Below are 19,095 nucleotides of genomic sequence, written 5' to 3'. Positions count from 1 at the left end.
GGAAAATGTATGTACTTTTTTCAGTGCAGTATGAGGTAATCCACTGCCTTGAACTGTGCAGAGGCTGATACACCAGTCACTGCAGTGGCTGGTGTAAGTTTGCTCCTAAAGGTATCCAATTGTGTTCAAGGGACATGTTTATTGCTGTGGAAGAACTGTAGGCACAACTGTCCACATAATTATTTGTAGAAGCATGCTTTTTCTTTTGACACTGCTACAGTGAAAGCTTGCCCACCCCCTGGATATCAAGCATAGTTTGAATATGTTGGGCATAATTCATTTTTCATGAGTCTTAATGTGTACCTCGTCTCTAAAATTAAGAATTCATTTACCACCATTTTAGTGACTGACGAGTTCTAATGTGCAGTTCAGTTACTCAAGCCATGATTACCTAAAATATAATTGTAGCCTGTAATATCATCGTACTGCCCTGGTAGTTTTCACTCTGTATTAAAAAATGTATAGCTAAGGCTTGCCTGTGAATTATAGGAATCGGCAAATATGTTGCAACACAAATTGTTTAGCAGAGAGAATTGCTGTTTGCTGATGGGTGCTGTACTGAGTTATAAAAAAGACGAATGAAACACTGTAAATGCTGAAACATAACTAGTTATGTGCTATAGCCATGGTTTGCCATCCGTTGCTGCAGATAATTGCCTATTTCTTTTAGATATTATGGTAAAGTGCTAAGTAGGAATTTTTAATAGGGAAAATGCATCCCATCACACCCAATGGTGTCTGTAGACATTAGGGAAAATGACCTGTTCATACAATGATCTACTTTCTATGTTTCAGCCCCAGAGGGTTGCAAACAACTGTTTGTACGTGGAAGGAGCTCCCCTCCACCACCAGATCTTTCCCTGAACACTAGATTTTCCTCTACTTAAGGAGAAACACTTGTGTGAATGCAGCTTTTCTGTTAAGGGAAAAAACTGATCCGAAGTAAATTGAGAGACAAGATATTGCCATGGTTTAAAGCCAGCTTTTGATAGACGTGCAGCCTTCAGAAAAGATGGAACTTCAAGTGCAGTAAATGTAAAGGTAGGAATTTCTCATTTCAATTCCCAGCTCTTTGCAGACTTCTGGACAAACGGTGAGCCTTTTACAGGAACAGGGGATTGGAATTCTGAGAAGTTTTATCTTCAAAACGAATAATGGTTGCAAAAAGGAGGAATTAGAATTTTTGCCACTTTCAGAAAATCATGGTGTGCTGCATATTACAATACAATACTCATAAGAGGCCTATATAAATCGGTGCGAGCCGCGCACCCGGCATTACAGCGGGAAGAAGCATCGCGTCAACATTGGAAGAAGAGAAGAAGGCAGAAGACGGCAAAGAAGAGCGGGCTGTGCCACCGCTAGTAATTGAGCTAACACGAAGCTAGCGGCGGCCAGCCCTGAAGGAGAAGGCACCGGAGAGCGAGCGGGAGAAGAAGCGGGGAGCGCCGAGACGACAGCGGAGAAGATGAGAGCAGAAGATAACCAGACGACGGTGAAGACCGACACCCCCCCGCGCCGAAGACATTGAAGAAGCCCCTCCTTGTAAAAGAGCTAAAGAAGAGAGGGGGGGCCCCGGAGCTGACTAATAAATTACTTTAAAAACCCTGTGTCGTGTGTTTATTTTCTTTTACACTTTGCTTCCAGGTGAATGGGTAGGGGTATGATGTACCCCATATTCATTCACCTAGGGTGGGGGGCCGGTATCTGGGGCCCCCTTATTAAAGGGGGCTCCCAGATTCCGATAAGCCCCCCGCCCGCAGACCCCGACAACCAACGGCCAGGGTTGTCGGGAAGAGGCCCTGTCCTTATCAACATGGGGACAGGGTGCTCTGGGGTGGGGGGGCCGCAGTGCGCCCCCCTGCTCCAGAGCACCCAACCCACCCATGTTGCGGGCATGCGGCCTGATACGGCTCAGGAGGGGGGGCGCTCGCTCGTCCCCACTCCTTTCCTGACCGGCCGGGCGGGGTGCTTTGGATACAGGTCTGGTATGGATTGTGGGGGGACCCCCACGCCGGTTTAGGGGGGTTCTCCTTACAATCCATACCAGACCTAAGGGCCGGGTATGCACCTGGGGGGGAACCCATGCCGTTTTTTTATTTCAAATTTGGCGTAGAGTTCCCCCTCATGATTCATACCTTTTGCCGCGGGTAGAATTGGCAGGAATCCAAGTCGGATCCCCGTCGCTTCTATGACGCGCTTGCTTTTTCTATTCCAGCGAGTGCGAGATGTCGGCACCCTGTCGCCGAGAATCGGCGCGATTCTGTCGTGCTGGAAACACATTCTCTGTGACAGGTACTGTAGATAGGAAGTTGCTGCAGAGATTAGCAGCACTGGAATGCAAAAATAGCAAGAACGTTTATATATTTTCAAAAATGAAAAGGCAGTTGATTATTATACACAGCTTTGTATCAAACCTAATTACATCCAGTTCAGAGCTCATTGACCTAAGCAGATGCATATTTTAAGCATGGATGGTTCTTACTGGCAGAAATCCTGCGTAAAAAACACAGCCTTATGTACAGCCCCAGACGCAACTGTCTTCCTTTTTTTTTTTTTTTTGCATGTTTTATAAGCGCACAAAACTATATGCTGTAAAAATCCAAATGCATTTTTGACGCCTGTGTGAATGAGCCCATAGATGTACTTCAGTTGTAAAAACTGCTTAAACATATACCAGGGTTGATCTTAGAATATATTTCAATGTGCTTTTCAGAGAAGTCATTTTTTACAGTCCTTTTTGTGGTTTCTTTTCAGTGGTTCTGGGAGGTTGTCCAGGAACTAACCCAAGAAGAGAGGGTTTTGCTTCTCCAGTTTGTTACAGGCAGGTGAGTAATAAATTAGAGAAACCACTTAAGTTGCTGCAACCTATTATGTTTATGCTGTCATTATTATAAAATAATATAACCGGTACTGTAAAAAACATTTATTCATTTTTCCTTTTAATGGCTTCTAGATGAATTCTGCGACTTACTGTCATTTCAAGAATCTGTTGTATACAAGGACTTGAGAGTTATTCTGTAAACTTAACACACTCACAATTTTAAAGGGGTTTATTTATTGGCTTGCATGAAAAAATGTCAGTGTTGTTGATGGAAATAAATAAAGAACAGTTCTGCCATTCATTATAGATCAAACGCTTCAGCAGAATGAAAAGTCAGTTCTTGCTCCCTGATCATTAGAGGTGTTTTTAAAAAGAAATAAATATGCCTTCTTCCTATGCTTCGCAGTCTTTCCTGTGCAGTTTATTCATTACAATCTCATCTCCGGCTGAGTATACCTTTTAGTACCACTTCAGCAAAAAAAAAAAAAAATCAAACATTCTTTCCCCTGGCTGCGGACCATAAAATTAATTCAATGGATCTGGTAAAACAAATACATTTATGATTGTAGCTTTTATGATTCCTGAATGTCTCAGATGTCTTTGTCTCCCGCTGTACGCTTGCTTCGGAGTAATAATGGCTCGAATTCTGATGGCTATATTGTTTAGGAAGCAGTATAGTGTTACGAATATAGATAAATGAAAGTCTTTGTTAGACTCTCATCCAAAACTAGTCACATCTCTCCCTTTCCTGCCTTGTAACCCTGGCACTTGTTCACATTTTCCTGCTCGTCTCTCTGTAGCTTCTCTTGGAGGTGCATACACCCTTTTTAGCTTTGTTTTAATGATTTATGCTAATTGGTTTAGCAATGTTATTCGGTTTAAATTAAGAATTTAAAGCTTCAATTGCATTTGTGTGTGTAGATATGTATGTAAAAAAAAATATTATATATAATCTTTGGCTTAAAATAATGTTGCCATGAATTTGTACATGGAATAGTAAAGCCGTATTTAACTCTGCTAACTTTTTATTTTATATATACGGTTCTCCTGCAGGTGTATGCCAAACTACTCGTATGCACCCCATTCTAGCACATTGTGACACTTTCCCGTCAAAGGATGCCACCATAGCATTGTGCTGTCAGTGCTCGAGTGCTTCCATCTTCTCCTAATATTCCTTCCATGTTCGTTCTGTTCAGCCGTTTGGAATAGTCAGACTGGGATGATGTCACTCCCACACATGCACATGGGAGACGCTTTATCACGGGTACAGAGTAGGTGCTGTAATTGGAGGTCAGAGGAGAGGTCAGAGGAGATCTTTCGGAGTTTAATAGACCCAGAGGACCTGTCATTTTTTTTTAAAAGGGGCAGTTAAAATAAAAGTAAAAAATTATAATAAAAAAAAAACAGTTTAAAGCACCCCAATCCCCTGTGTTCACGTGCTAATGCGAACGCTTAAATAAATATAAATGTGTGTATGTGTGTGTGTGTGTGTGTGTGTGTGTGTATGTATATATATATATATATATATATGTATGTATGTATGTATGTATGTATGTATGTATAATTAAAATTGCAACAACCACCATTTTAATCTCTCTCTGCATTCAAAAAATATATAATCTTTTAGGAGTCCCAGTTAATTTTGGCCTGGGGGGTGGGTGATACGGTGATTAACTAAAATATGCTTTAGTGCACTGTGTAAGTTTGCACTTGCATAAATAAATCTGCCAGTTATTCTGCCCTGAGCTAATACAGTAACACAATCTTATTTTGTTACCTCAAAAATATCCATAGCCATAAATGTGCAATCCAAGGCAGAAGGCAACAGAAATGGGAAAGCGTCATAAATCGCACAATATATTTCTAGAATCCTCATGTGAGGTCTGATGTAGGTCTCAGGGTTTCAATTCATTTGAGTCTTTTGGTTATGCAGTACAGACTGTTGCTGATACAGTGTCCAGGAAGTGCTTTATACTAAGTCTCCATATTCCGAGACCAACAAACCGTATTGGTATGCGATTCGTCTTTATGCTCTGTGAAGTATGTTGGGCCTAATTTTCTTTTCGGTCATAGCAACTTGAATAATGTGAGAATAAATTAAACTGTATTACGGTATATTTATGAAAGCATTCTGCTTTCATAAAAAATAAATACTTCTATTTCTTTATCGTACATCACGGGACACAGAGCGGCATTCATTACTATATGGGTTATATGGAGTACCTTCAGGTGTAGACACTGGCAATCTCAAACAGGAAATGCCCCTCCCTATATAACCCCCTCCCATAGGAGGAGTACCTCAGTTTTTACGCCAGTGTCTTAGGTGTTAGTCATGGTTTAGCTTGCCTCCGCATCCTTGGGATTAGGTGAGCTACCGGTTCTGTCCAAAAAAGCCTCAGCGCTAAAGTGGTCAGTAACCGGACCCCAAACCCTTGGGGTATAGCCCATAATGCTTTTCTTTTTAGAGAGCTGGACCCTGGGCCCAGAACTTAGAAACCTTTGGGTGCCTAATGCTTTCTGTTGCCAGGGTGCTATATGGGCCCAGGACAGTGGATCCTTCATAGGAACCCAGGGCCTGAAGGTCTAGACATCCCCACGGAGATGGGGGAAGATTGGGCCTCTTGCTTGGCAAAGTCCTGCGGCATGGAGCAGGTAAGTGAGGGGAAAACTTGCGGAACTTGGTTCTTAGCAGGTTTTTTTCTGGGGGGTCACAGGGGACATGCCTAAAGTTATGCACTGCATCTGGCAAACTAGTCACATATCATAAAGATAGGATGGCTCTCTATGTATTATTCCCCATAAGATGTGACCTCCCTTGTAGTGTTGGAAAAGCATTGAGTGGGGCCTGTGTTATATAAAAATATATGTGTGTGTCAGAGAGCTGTGCTTACCTGCAAGCCTCCAGGCGATGCTTCATTCAGTCTTCCTCCTCAGAGCCTGCAAAGCAGGCAAAACGCTGACCTCCTCATGGTTCCAGGCTGCAGGCTGCAGTTTGCTGGAACAGAGAGGTCCCTTCCTCCCAAATCCCCCCCCCCCCTGTCGGGAGGGGCATTTCCTGTTTGAGATTGCTGGGGGGGAAGGGCGGGTCAGTGGCTTAAGGAAGGGGCGGCCCTTCCTTGTTTGTTCCATTCAATACTTTGGAACTGAGGAGAAAGACCAGAGCGGCAGCAGGGGGCGCCGAGGACACACAGTGGCCAGAAAGGATATTGCAGTCTTCAGAGGACTGTTTTTTCAAGCCTAGAAATAGGCTGTTTCTTTTCCATCTCATAGTTTTTCTTTGCAATACTACTCAGGGGGACAGAATGTTTTTTCTTTCCTGGATTTGAAACAAAAAAAAACAAAAACAAAAAAAAAAAAAAGTCATCTAGGGGAGAGGAAGCATTTTTTATCCCCCAAACAGGTGTTTGGGCAATTAACTTTTATAGTTCCAAATACCAATAGGTAGCAGGTGTACCTCGGTATTGTACCATGACGCTGCTTTCCCCACAGGGAGCCTTGGGGCCATCGGGATCTGGGGCTGGAGCTGACGCGGGTCAGTCCAACCCTAAGATGGTCACGGAGGAGGTATTACTCACCTCTTTAAAAGAGATGCAGAAAAGCATGGGTAAAATGATAGCCGCAGCTATGCGGGGCAGTAAGCGGAATAGATCTCCGTCGCCCGAGCGCGGACCCTCAGAAGAGGAGGTCCTTTCCTCAGGGGAATTGGACGACCTCTTGGACAAGGACCAAGTAGGTTCAGGGATCGAAGATCCGGATACAGAGGAGTCTGGGGCAGTCTCCCTGAGGGAGAGCTGGTGGATTCAAGGATTGTCGGACTTGGTCCATAGGGCATTCAACTTGCCAGTACCAGATCTCCAGGTATCGACGGTTTCAGCTTTGGGCTCACTGAGGGCGCCTCAAAGCAATGCTGTGTTTCCGATCCATCCTCTATTAGAGGGAAATTTGTTCCAAGATTGGAACAAGCCAGATAAGATCTTCTTACCACCTAAAAGGTTCTCTGTCCTATATCCTATGGAAGAAAAATTTTCCAAAAGATGGGCTACTCCTGCAGTGGACGCAGCCATCTCATGTGTTAACAGATCGTTAACATGCCCTGTAGAAAACATACAGGTGTTCAAGGATCCAGTTGATAAGCGCTTGGAAGCACTACTTAAGAACTCCTTCACTACTGCAGGGGCAGTAGTACAGCCAGCTGTGGCTGCGATTGGGGTCGCTCAAGCATTATCGGATCAATTTAAACAGATGCTTAAACTTATTCCGGCCCAGCAGGCAGAAAATTTTTCGGATGTCCCTAAGGCCATATGTTTTACGGTAGACGCAATCAAGGATTCTATCCAGCAAGCGTCACGTTTATCGTTATCCCTTATCCATATGAGAAGACTCTTATGGTTAAAAAGCTGGGAGGCTGAGCCCCCATGCAAGAAGCTCCTGGTAGGGTTCCCCTTCCATGGAGGACGACTCTTCGGAGAAGACCTAGATAAATACATTCAGACCATTTCTAACGGCAAGAGTACTCTCTTGCCAACTAAGAAGAAGGTTCAGGGACCTGCGTTTAAACGACAGTATTCCCCTGGGCAGGGGCCCTCTAATGCCAAGCAGTATCGACGGCCTCCTGCAAAAGCAAACTTCGGCTTCAACAGCAGATCACAAGGACAGGCTGTTAGAGGCAAAAGGCAGTGGTTTCGCAAACCAGCAAAACCAGCCCCCAAGCCAACCTTATAAAGGGGCGCCCCCACCCACGAAGGTGGGGGGAAGGCTGCGACTCTTTTCAGAGATTTGGGAAGCCAGCATTCCCGACGAGTGGGTACGGTCTTCCGTGGCCACAGGCTACAAATTAGATTTCCTAAAGGTTTCCTCCTCATTTCCAGAAGTCGAGGATTCCAAACGATCCGGAAAAGGGAGCCGCATTAAGATCGGCATTAGATCATCTACTTTCCCAGGAAGTAATAGTAGAGGTACCAGTCCTGGAACAGGGGCTGGGTTTCTACTCCAACCTATTCATCATCCCAAAATCCAATGGAGATGTCAGGCCAATTTTGGACCTAAAGATGGTAAATGCATATCTAAAGATCCGCTCATTTCGGATGGAATCCGTGCGGTCAGCAGCTGCCACACTCCAGAAGGACGACTTCATGGCGTCCATAGACATAAAGGATGCCTACCTTCATGTTCCAATTTATCAGCCACATCAAAGATATCTACGCTTCATGGTGGCTTCACGTCACTTCCAATTCGTGGCGCTTCCCTTCGGGTTGGCTACGGCCCCCCGGGTGTTCACGAAGGTCCTAGCTCCGATCCTAGCCAAGCTAAGGATCCAAGGGGTCACGATCCTAGCATACCTGGACGACCTCCTAGTCATAGACCACTCGTCTCCCGGCTTGGAGCGAGCAGTGGCCCTCACGGTCCAATACCTCAAGAGGTTCGGCTGGGTCCTAAATCGAGAAAAGTCAGCTTTCCAGCCCACAAGGCAGTTGGAATATCTCGGCATGAGATTAGACACAGAACAACAAGGAGTGTTCCTACCTCTGAGGAAGGTAAAAGCCATCAAGGAATTAATCCTACTGGTTCTAAGCAAGAAAGAACCGACTATTCGCCTATGTATGAGGTTACTAGGCAAGATGGTGGCCACATTCGAGGCGGTACCATACGCCCAGAGCCACACTCGCATCCTACAGGCAGCCATCCTGTCAGCATGGAGCAGAAGGCCACAGGCCTTGGATATCCCGTTGCCGCTCTCATCAAGAGTCCGACAAAGTCTGTGTTGGTGGTTAGACCCTCAGAATCTACTGAAGGGGAAGTCTTTCAGCCCAGTGGCTTGGAAGATAGTGACCACAGACGCCAGCCTGACGGGCTGGGGAGCAATTTTGGATGGTTGCACTCGCCAAGGTACTTGGGCAAAGCCAGAGAAGCAGTTGCCCATCAACATCTTGGAGCTCAGAGCTGCTCGACTAGCCCTCAGGGCTTGGACGTCAAAATTGCAGGGGTTCCCGGTGAGAATTCAATCAGACAATGCCACGGCCGTGGCATACATAAATCACCAAGGGGGAACCAGGAGTCAAGCCGCTCAGAGAGAGGTGAGCTTGATTCTCCTATGGGCAGAGGCTCATGTGCCCTGCATATCGGCAATATTCATTCCAGGAGTGGACAACGTTCAGGCGGACTTCTTAAGCCGCCAGACTCTATGGCCGGGGGAATGGTCTCTGCATCCACAAGTCTTTCAAGCACTCTGCCAAAGATGGGGAGTGCCGGACGTGGATATCATGGCATCGAGACTCAACAAGAAACTAGACAGGTTCATATCCCGCTCAAGGGATCCGATGGCCTGCGGAACCGATGCGTTGGTTTGCCCTTGGCATCAGTTCAAACTTCTTTATGCGTTTCCCCCGCTCCAGTTACTACCCCGCCTGCTGCGCAGGATCCGGGTGGAGCACATACCAGTCATCCTGGTAGCTCCAGCATGGCCCAGAAGGGCATGGTACTCACTAATCTTAAGGATGGTAGTGGGAGACCCGTGGACTCTTCCTCTACGGCCAGACCTGCTATCGCAAGGTCCGATCCTCCACCCTGCCTTACGGCATCTAAATTTGACGGCCTGGAAGCTGAATCCCTGATTCTCAGGGGTAGAGGTCTGTCTCAGAAAGTAATCTCTACCCTAATCAGAGCCAGGAAACCGGTCTCTAGGGTGATTTATTACAGGGTCTGGAAGGCCTATGTAGGCTGGTGTGAGTCCAAGCGATGGCTTTCTCGCAAATTTACCATCGATAGAGTATTACGTTTTCTCCAGCTAGGAGTGGATAAAGGATTGGCATTAAGCACAATCAAAGGACAGATTTCTGCTCTGTCAGTGTGGTTTCAGCGGCCGCTGGCCACCCACTCGCTGGTTAAGACCTTCCTTCAAGGGGTCTTACGTATTAGACCTCCAGTTAAATCCCCGCTTTGTCCGTGGGATTTAAATCTTGTTCTGTCAAGTTTACAGAAACAACCGTTTGAGCCGTTGGCTGATATTCCTTTGGTTCTACTGACAAGGAAGTTAGTATTTTTGGTTGCCATAGTTTCCGCAAGAAGAGTTTCGGAGCTGGCAGCCTTATCCTGTAAGGAACCATATCTTGTTTTTCATAAGGACAGGGTCGTTCTCCGCCCTCATCCTTCCTTCCTACCGAAGGTCATATCCAGTTTTCATTTGAACCAGGATTTGGTATTACCATCCTTCTTCCCTAAACCTACTTCCAGAAAGGAAGGGTTGCTGCATACCTTGGATATTGTCAGGGCCATGAAGGCCTATCTTAAAGCTACAAAGAAGATCCGGAAAACAGATGTGCTGTTCATTCTACCGGATGGGCCCAAGAAGGGGCAGGCAGCTGCAAAGTCCACCATTTCTAGGTGGATTAAGCAATTAATCACTCAGGCCTACGGCTTGAAAGGGTTGCCTCCTCCAGTATCATTAAAGGCTCATTCTACTAGAGCCATGGGCGCCTCCTGGGCAGCACACCACCAGATCTCTATGGCTCAAGTTTGCAAGGCGGCAACCTGGTCTTCTGTCCACACGTTTACAAAATTCTACAAGTTGGACGTAAGAAGGAATACTGATACTGCCTTCGGGCAGGCAGTGCTGCAGGCTGCAGTTTGAGACCCTCGGATTCCGGGGGCTCCTCTTGTTTGAGTTAAATTTAAAATTTAAAATTATTTTTCTCAACTAAGTTGGATTTATTATGATTTGAGTATATCTCTAAATTAAATCCTTTTGTCTTGGAGATGTTCTCCCTCCCCTCATTGTAAGCATTGCTTTGGGACATCCCATATAGTAATGAATGCCGCTCTGTGTCCCGTGATGTACGATAAAGAAAAAGAGATTTTTTAATACAGCTTACCTGTAAAATCTTTTTCTTGGAGTACATCACGGGACACAGAGCTCCCACCCCTCTTTTTTGAGGACCATTTTGGGAGGCATACTGCTTGCTACAAAACTGAGGTACTCCTCCTATGGGAGGGGGTTATATAGGGAGGGGCATTTCCTGTTTGAGATTGCCAGTGTCTACACCTGAAGGTACTCCATATAACCCATATAGTAATGAATGCCGCTCTGTGTCCCGTGATGTACTCCAAGAAAAAGATTTTACAGGTAAGCTGTATTAAAAATCTCTTTTTTTCCACTTTCTGTCCACAATACGCAGATACAAGTCATTGAACTTTAAAGTGGAGGTTCACCCAAAAAATCAATTTTTAACATTAGATTGAGGCTAATTGTGGGAAGCACAATCGGATGTGTTTTTTTTAAATCAATGCGGTACTTACCGTTTTAGAGATAGATGTTCTCCGTGGCTTCCGGGTATGGGCTGCGGGACTGGGCGTTCCTATTTGATTGACAGCCTTCCGACCGTCGCATACAGCGCATCACGATTTTCCGAAAGTAGCCGAACGTCGGTGCGCAGGCGCCGTATAGAGCCGCAGCGACGTTCGGCAACTCGTGACGCGCTGTATGTGACCGTCGGAAGGCTGTCAATCAAATAGGAACGCCCAGTCACGAAGACCATACCCGGAAGCGGCGAAGAACCTCTATCTCTAAAACGGTAAGTACTGCATTGATTTAAAAAAAAACACCCGATTGTGCTTCCCGTAATTGGCCTCAATCTAATGTTAAAAACTGTTGTTTTCAGCCAACTATCAGCATTTCAGTAAAAGTAATCCCATTTACTGCAGAGTATAGGGGCAGTGTAGTAGAAAGTCCAGCAGAAACTCTGATGGGGCTTGGATGTTACATTGTACACATTTGGTGTAAGGACTATAGGTAGACAATGGAGTTGAGCGCTTATTTGTGCTGTTGTTTCATCGCTTTGGATTTTTTACTAAAGAACATCTAAACTATTATTGAATTCCTTGTCTTTTTATGTCTCAAGCATACCACATATGGGCTTAAAGTGGTAAATAACCTTTACATAAGCCCACTGAAGCGACTAGCCTCAGGTGATAAACAATACATTAGCTGTACCTGTTAGCTGCAGCCCTTTCTTTTCCAAAGCCCCCAGAACTACCCAGTTTGGATGGTATTTTTCAGCTTCCAGAAGGCAGAGAGCTGGGTGTAATCTGACACCTGAGTGGAGGGAATGGACACAGCCTCATTGGGAAAGCCCCTTGTGTGATAGTGTTGGGGGTTGTCTGAGAAAACCAATTTAAGGACATAAAGTAACATCTGGGGCTGCCTATAGTGCTAAGGACCTTTTTATTATTTAAGGTCACATATTTCTGATGAGTTATTATGAAAAAGAGAGAAGCACACAGGAGTTATGGATTTCATTGATTTCTTCCTGAAAGATATTTGCACTGCTTAAGGGTTTGCACATATCTGGTGCAAAGGTTTTCTATTGGTTAGCCTCTGACAAATCACTATACTATTTTTTTTTTTTAACAACAATCTATGTGTTACTGTTATTGCAACATATTAGGTTATTACATATCTAATACGCCATGATTTGTATGTTTTAGTTCCAGAGTACCTCATGGTGGCTTTGCATACATTATGGGAGGAAGTGGACTGCAAAATTTCACTATTGCTGCTGTGTCCTATACATCAAATTTGCTGCCAACTTCTAGCACATGGTAAGTTCTAAAGATAAATTCTGTTGTGTTATAAAGTATGTGCTTTTTACGAAGTGTGTAACATTCAATCAAATAGGTTTCAGTGTATGCAGTAATACTGTGTGCATGCACTTTTGACTTTTTTTTACTGCTTATGAATGCTTGCAATTGACTTCTAGGAGAATAACAAATGGATCCTAAACTGCATGAGCTTTACTCAATATTTACACTTTTGAACCCCTCTTGGTGTCCCTATTCACAAAAGCACCTTTATTCTCATAAATATTTGTATTGCCTTACCACACTCTAGGGTTGCTCAAAGGTAGGGCTTTGGCTTTTTCAGCTGTGTTCTTCCCATTTCTACTAATTTCACGCACATAGGGGTCAATTTACTAAAGATAAATAGACTGTGCTCTTTGGAAGCTTAGTAAAAGAAGGGAAGCTCTGCTGACTTCATCATCCTATCATTTGCAAGCAAAAATGCTGTTTTTAAAATGTACTTACATGCGATTGGGTATTCTTTGTAAAGTGAAGCTTTGCCTCATTTACTAAGCGCTGGAGCAACTGCACTTGCAGACTTCAACTGAACTTGCAAGGTGTACAGTCTATTTGTCTTTAGTAAATAACCCCACAGTTTAATCATTTTTTTCAGGAAGACGGAGCTCTAGAGAAAGAGCCAGGCTTCCAATAATGTGTTAAATAATGAAACTTAAAATAAGAAAACTCATATACACTTAACCATGAATATGTAAAACTTGAAATATAAGCACACGGCGAATCTAACATTGTTGTGCAATTTTATTTATTTTTTGACCTTGACTCCTTTTGTCTTTTTTTTTTTTAAATTATATCTGTCAGAACATTTGAACGATTAATTAAGTCAGCAATATTGATTGTTTAATTGATCGATGTATGACAGTGCCTCCAATCTAAAAATTAAATTCTTAAATATAATTACGCTGACCAATTAATTATTCCCTGAAATTCTCTGCTGTATGCAGATATTCTTTTAAGCACAATACAATTGTGTAAAAGTATGGACTACGAAGATATAAATAAATTAAGATTAACAGTAAGACTGATAGTATAACACAGACACTGATTTTATATTCAACAACAAATTCCCTCAATTTATACAGCTAAAACCTACAGTGGGGAAAAAAATTATTTGATCCCCTGCACATTTTGTAAATTTGCTCACTTACAAAGAAATGAAGGGTCTACATTTGTTATAAGTGTATTTAAAATGATAGAGACAGCATATCAACCAAAAATCCAGAAAAAAAAACTAAATACAAATGTTCTAAATTGAGTTGCAGTTAAGCGAGTAAAATAAGTATTTGATCCCCTACCAACCAACAATTATTCTGCCTCCCACAGACTGGCTACAGAATGTGCTCATGTGGTACACAGAATAGTCCTGTCAATTTAAGAAGGTGCTCCTAATGACAACTCGTTATGTGTATAAAAGACACCTTTTCACAGAATCTTTTTCTTCCATTCAAACCTCACTATCATGGGCAAGACCAAAGAGCTGTCAAACGACATCAGAGGCAAGATTGTACGCCTGCACAAGGCTGGAATGGGCTACAAGACCATCAGCAAGAAGCTTGGTGAGAAGAAGACAACTGTTGGATTTTTCCCAAATTGAAGAAATACAAAATAACAACCAATTGCCCTTGGTCTGGAGTGCCATGCAAGATTTCACATCGTGGGGTAAGGATGATCATGAGAAAAGTGAGGTATCAGCCCAGAACTACATGGGAGGAACTTTGTGAATGATCTCAAGGCAGTTGGGACCACAGTCACAAAACGAACCATTGGTAACACAATACACCACCATGGATTTAATACTGCAGCGCCCGCAAAGGTCCCCCTCCTCAAGAAGGCACATATACAGGCCCATCTAAAGTTTGTAAATGAACATCTAAATGATTCAGAGAAGGATTGGGAGAAATTGCTGTGGTCAGATAATTCAAATTAAGCTCTTTTGACATTAACTCGGCTTGCTGTGTTTGGAGGAAGAAGAATGCAGACTATAACACCAAGAATGCCATCCCTACAGTCAAGCACGTAGGTGGAAACATTATGTTTTAGGGCTCTTTCTCTGCTAGAGTTACCGGCTGACTTTTCCTCATTGAGAGGCCAATAGACGAGGGAGGCCATGAGAACCTTCTTCTCTCAGCCAGAACACTGAAGATGGGTCATGAAAGGGTCTTCCCGTATAACAATGGCCCAAAACACACGTGGCAGGTGTCTGAGCTGGCGGTCTTCTCTTGTAAGTCTCCATATTTGGTGCTACACAAGGCTAAGGTGGTTTCTTTGACCTGTTGACCTCCTTTCTACCAAAGATGGTGTCTGATTTTCATCTACCCGAGGACATTGTTCTGCCTTCCTTGCATTCAGGACTGTCTTAAAGAGGTTGCGTTGCACTTATTGAATGGGGCCAAGGTGATTCGTATGTATGCATCCACTGTGGCCTCCTGCGGAGGTCAGATTCTCCTTAATGCTTATGGCTGGCTGCAGGGACAGTCTGGTGGCCTCATCTGCCATGATTTCCCACTGGATCTGACAGGCACTTGTTCAAGCGTACCCTATTACAGGGTGGGCTCCTCCCTTCTCCATTATGGCACATTCCACTTTGATGATTAGTGCCTCCTGTGCTCTCTGGCATCAGTGTCTGGCTGCCTGGTTATCGTTGCACACTTTCACATTTTACACCGTGTGTTTGCATCTTCCGATGTTTGTTCTGGCTGCAGGTGGCTGGCTGGTTCCTTGTTTGCCCTTTTTTAGGGGATGGTTTGGGTGGTTGACATGTTTGCCTGGTTGCTTGTTATGTTTTTCTGGTTTGCCTACCCCTTGTTGAGGCACTGCTTTGGGACATTGGAGTTTATACTTCTTCTGACACTGCTTTGTGACTATACGGATTGCCTATAACCAAGAAAGGGTTTTATACCAGCTAGGACTGCCTATAGGCAGTGCTGTGTTCTTTTCTGCCTACTCTTCTAGTGTTGTCCTCCTGTAGGTGGCGCTATAACCCTATGGTCCAGATTTAGGTTTCCCAGCTGTCAGAATACGATGATCGCTGCTTGCGGCTATAGCCACCAGCAGTGATTGCATGAAAAAAAATCTGAAAGGCTAGTTGTACTGAAGTCGATCGATGCGATTATTTTCTATACCCACTGTATACATTTGAAAATTGATCAGCCCTGATGTACTGATGGCCTATCACTTTTTGAGACCCTAAAATGGCAGGACAGTACAAATACCCCCCAAATTACTTATTTTTTGTAACTTAGGCAGTCCAATGTATTTATTAAGTGGCATAGCGAGTTTTTTAAAGTTGTAATTTTTTGGAAAATGAAGAAATTAAATAAAAATGTTTTTGTTTACTTAGGCCCCTTTCACATTGAGGCGTTTTTCATGCAGTACAGTGCTAAAAATAGCGCTGCTATACCGCATGAAAAAATCATGCCCTGCAGGCGTCAATGTGAAAGCCCGAAGGCTTTCACACTGAAGCAGTGCGCTAGCAGGACCACTCCAAAAATCCTGCTAGCCGCATCTTTGGAGTGGTGTAGGAGCGGGGTGTTTACCGCTCCTATACCGTGCCTTCCCATTGAAGTCCATGGGAAACCGCGGTAATACCGCCCGCAATGCGGCTCTGCAGAGGCGCATTGCGGGCGGTATTCACCCTTTTTCGGCTGCTAGCGGGGGTTAAAACCGCACCGCTAGCGCCCGAATATCGCGGTAAATACGACGGTATAGCGGCGCTAAAAATAGCGCTGCTATACCTTCACCGCACCTCCACTGCCCAATGTGAAAGGGGCTTTACTGTCACCAGTGCAGTACGTTCATATGACTGGTGTGGTGGTGATCAGGAATACTGATAATAATTTTATTCAATCTTTTAAGCTTTTTTTTTTTTTTTTTTTAAGATTTTTACATACTGTCATCCAAGTAGTTCAACATCACCATGGCGACTACTCTGGGGGGTGATCAAGGAGTTATTTACTTTTACACTGTTATTGCTTATAATCATGGTGATCACTGTTATAAGCAAAAAATGTAACTGTCCTGAATGGCTTCAAATCATGACAGCTTGCTTACTATTATGATCTGTGATTGGACACAGCAGTCACGGGCTTGTGCCGCTGCGTATCCCAAGGGGCGCACATGTGCGCCGCAATGTAGTACACTGTGGTGCCTACAGCTGCCGCCCGCTTACAGTAAATGTACTGTGGGCGGGTGGCAAGTGGTTAAAAGGGTAACATTGACCACCAATGAAATGGGAGGGGGGGGGGTGTCCAACTGCTTGTCAACAGTTATGGGGCACTCGCTTTTGATCAACATGTAAGTGTGCATACACCATTGATTAACAAAATTTAAAGATGCACTCGCCACTGACCACCACCAAAGGGGGGCGCTAGTTTCTGGCTACTAAAATCTGCAAGCTGTTCTGTGCATTACAAAGTTCTAACCCCTGGATTCTGAGTACTGCATTGTATATGTTGTATGTGAAACCAACCAATTTTGGGGATGGTTGGACATTTTAGGGCCCCAAGAAATGCAAATACAATAGGCAGTCAGAATGTGTCATTTTATTTTTTTATTTTCTAGATTTTGGTATTTTTTTAAAAAAATTCCTCTTTTATGTAGGTGCATGACTGAGTAATTGTCAAACTATCACTGCGCTGCATTAAAAATGGCCTGGTAATGAAAGTGTGTATACAGGCTGGTACTGAAGTTGTTAAGGAAAAAAAAGGTTGCCTCCAGGTGAGCCCACTGTCTGTTTCAACATTACTATGTTGATGCAGTGCTGCAGCCAAAGGCTTAAATCTGTGGATAGTGCCAGAAAGGAGAATGGTCTGATTTTACTGAATGGTAGCAATTTTTTTTTTTCATTCCTTCAGAATTTAGACAACTGCTGGTTTTATGCATCTCAGAAAAACTGCAGTGTAGAATATGCTGTAATGCAGACAAACAACTTCAGAATCTCATGACTGCTCTTTGCTCTCCCACTTAAATATCATTTCATCATGTAGTCGCAAGTGGCCAGCAAATTAAAAAAGTGTCCCTTTTAACAATACAGTGCAAAGGCCAATGACATGTACATAATGTAGTCATTAATACAAATCTATCAGGTTTAAGTTGTTGCATCAGTGAAGCATTAATTATTCCTGTCTGCTAAGGATTCATGAACTTTACACGCTGCTGTTTGTTATTAAATAAGCTGATTCTGTTTTTGTTGCTTTATGGTGTGTGTGTGTGTTAGATAGAGATATATATATATATATATATATATATATATATATATATATATATATATATATATATATATATATATATATATATATATATATAATATATATATATATAATATATATATATATATATATATATATATATATATAATCTCTATCTAACAGATGCCATCACATAATGTCATTTGTGTCCTCTCCCTTGGGGATTTTTTTTAGTCTACAAGCTTTCATTTGATATGTATTTTTTTTTTTGTCTTGCTCGTTTCTGTTACAGCATCAATATGCTTAAGTTGCCTGAATACCCAAGCAAGGAAATCCTAAAGGACAGGCTTCTTGTGGCATTGCACTGTGGAAGCTATGGCTATACAATGGCATAATGAAGAAAGAAAAACTCATCTGACTACTGATGTGCAATTCAGAGTGGCAGAACCAATTTAGAAAACTGTCAAGAGGAAAACAGGCTTGATACTGCCCACGGGCAGGGCTGACTTTCAAAGCTTTGTAAAGTACCTATTTTCTCCAAGATTAAGTGTTGTTTGTGTGGATGTGTGATTTGAAAAGCAAGGGAAAAAAAATATAGCCAGCTCTCCCTGGCGCATCATGCTGTTCTGATAGAAAAACCAGGTGCATTTTTTTTTTTTTTCGAGCAAAGACACTATCTTTTCATGTATGTGTTTGGTTTGTGTGATCTGTTTAATTACTGCAAGAAATTGCTTTTATAAATTATTTTTATTATGATTCATTTATGGAGGAAGAATGATTGTGCAGAGTAGTAACGTTTACAAAAAATATCTTGTAAAAACTGTAATTGTATTTTTTTTTTCCCTGTGGTTTTAACATTTTAGTGTTTATAAGCTGTAAAAGTGAGTTGTTTTGTTATCATTCTGTACCACTACCAATAACGTAACTTTATTTCAGTTTATAAATGTTTTAATTATTTTCTCAGTTTTATTTTTTTATTTTTTTTCCCCCCTCATAAAGTTTTAAACTGTTCATCTGTTTTCATTTTACAGCTGGTCAGAAAAAAGAGACCAGTCTTGTTTTATGTTTGTATGATCGTTGTTCTACTTTGCTCTGAATTGTTTATACATTCGTTGTGCAGATAATCTGAGATGTATTTTTGTACAAATCAGCTTGCTGTAATAAAAAGTATTTTATAAACTTTTTATACATTAACACTGTGCCGAGATGTTTTTGCTTCGTGTCATTTAATTTTTTTTTCACAGCAGACTATTAATGGTTACACCAAAGATCGCAAATCATATAAAACGGCTGTGTCTGCAGTCGCGAAGAGCCTTTTAATTGAAAAGAGCAGTGGCACCAAGCTTAAGTCGTAATAAATTGAGGGGATAATTGGTATGAACACATTAGTTTGGAGTGGCCGTTTTATGGGCGTACTGATGAATAAACAAAGACTATGTATAGCGCAGTTTTTTCAGT

The 19,095-nt window shown here is 42.8% G+C and overlaps 1 protein-coding gene across 2 annotated transcripts in view; it reads left to right on the top strand.

Moving 5' to 3' along the window:
* Positions 1 to 18,828, top strand: part of HACE1 (HECT domain and ankyrin repeat containing E3 ubiquitin protein ligase 1) — a 161,256-nt gene extending 142,428 nt beyond the window's left edge. For both annotated transcript variants that reach the window (XM_040350164.1, XM_040350165.1), the window contains exons 22-24: positions 2,755 to 2,825; positions 12,302 to 12,415; positions 17,930 to 18,828. In XM_040350164.1, the coding sequence (XP_040206098.1) occupies positions 2,755 to 2,825; positions 12,302 to 12,415; positions 17,930 to 18,032 (288 nt within the window). In that variant the 3' untranslated portion in view covers positions 18,033 to 18,828. The remainder of the gene's footprint in view (positions 1 to 2,754; positions 2,826 to 12,301; positions 12,416 to 17,929) is intronic.
* The last annotated feature ends 267 nt before the right edge of the window (positions 18,829 to 19,095 follow it).

This window comes from Rana temporaria, chromosome 4, assembly GCF_905171775.1.
Source record: "Rana temporaria chromosome 4, aRanTem1.1, whole genome shotgun sequence".
In the NCBI taxonomy this organism is placed as follows: domain Eukaryota; kingdom Metazoa; phylum Chordata; class Amphibia; order Anura; family Ranidae; genus Rana; species Rana temporaria.
The sequence above is the reverse complement of the archived record's forward strand: the minus strand, read 5'-3'. Positions and strand labels throughout refer to the sequence as shown.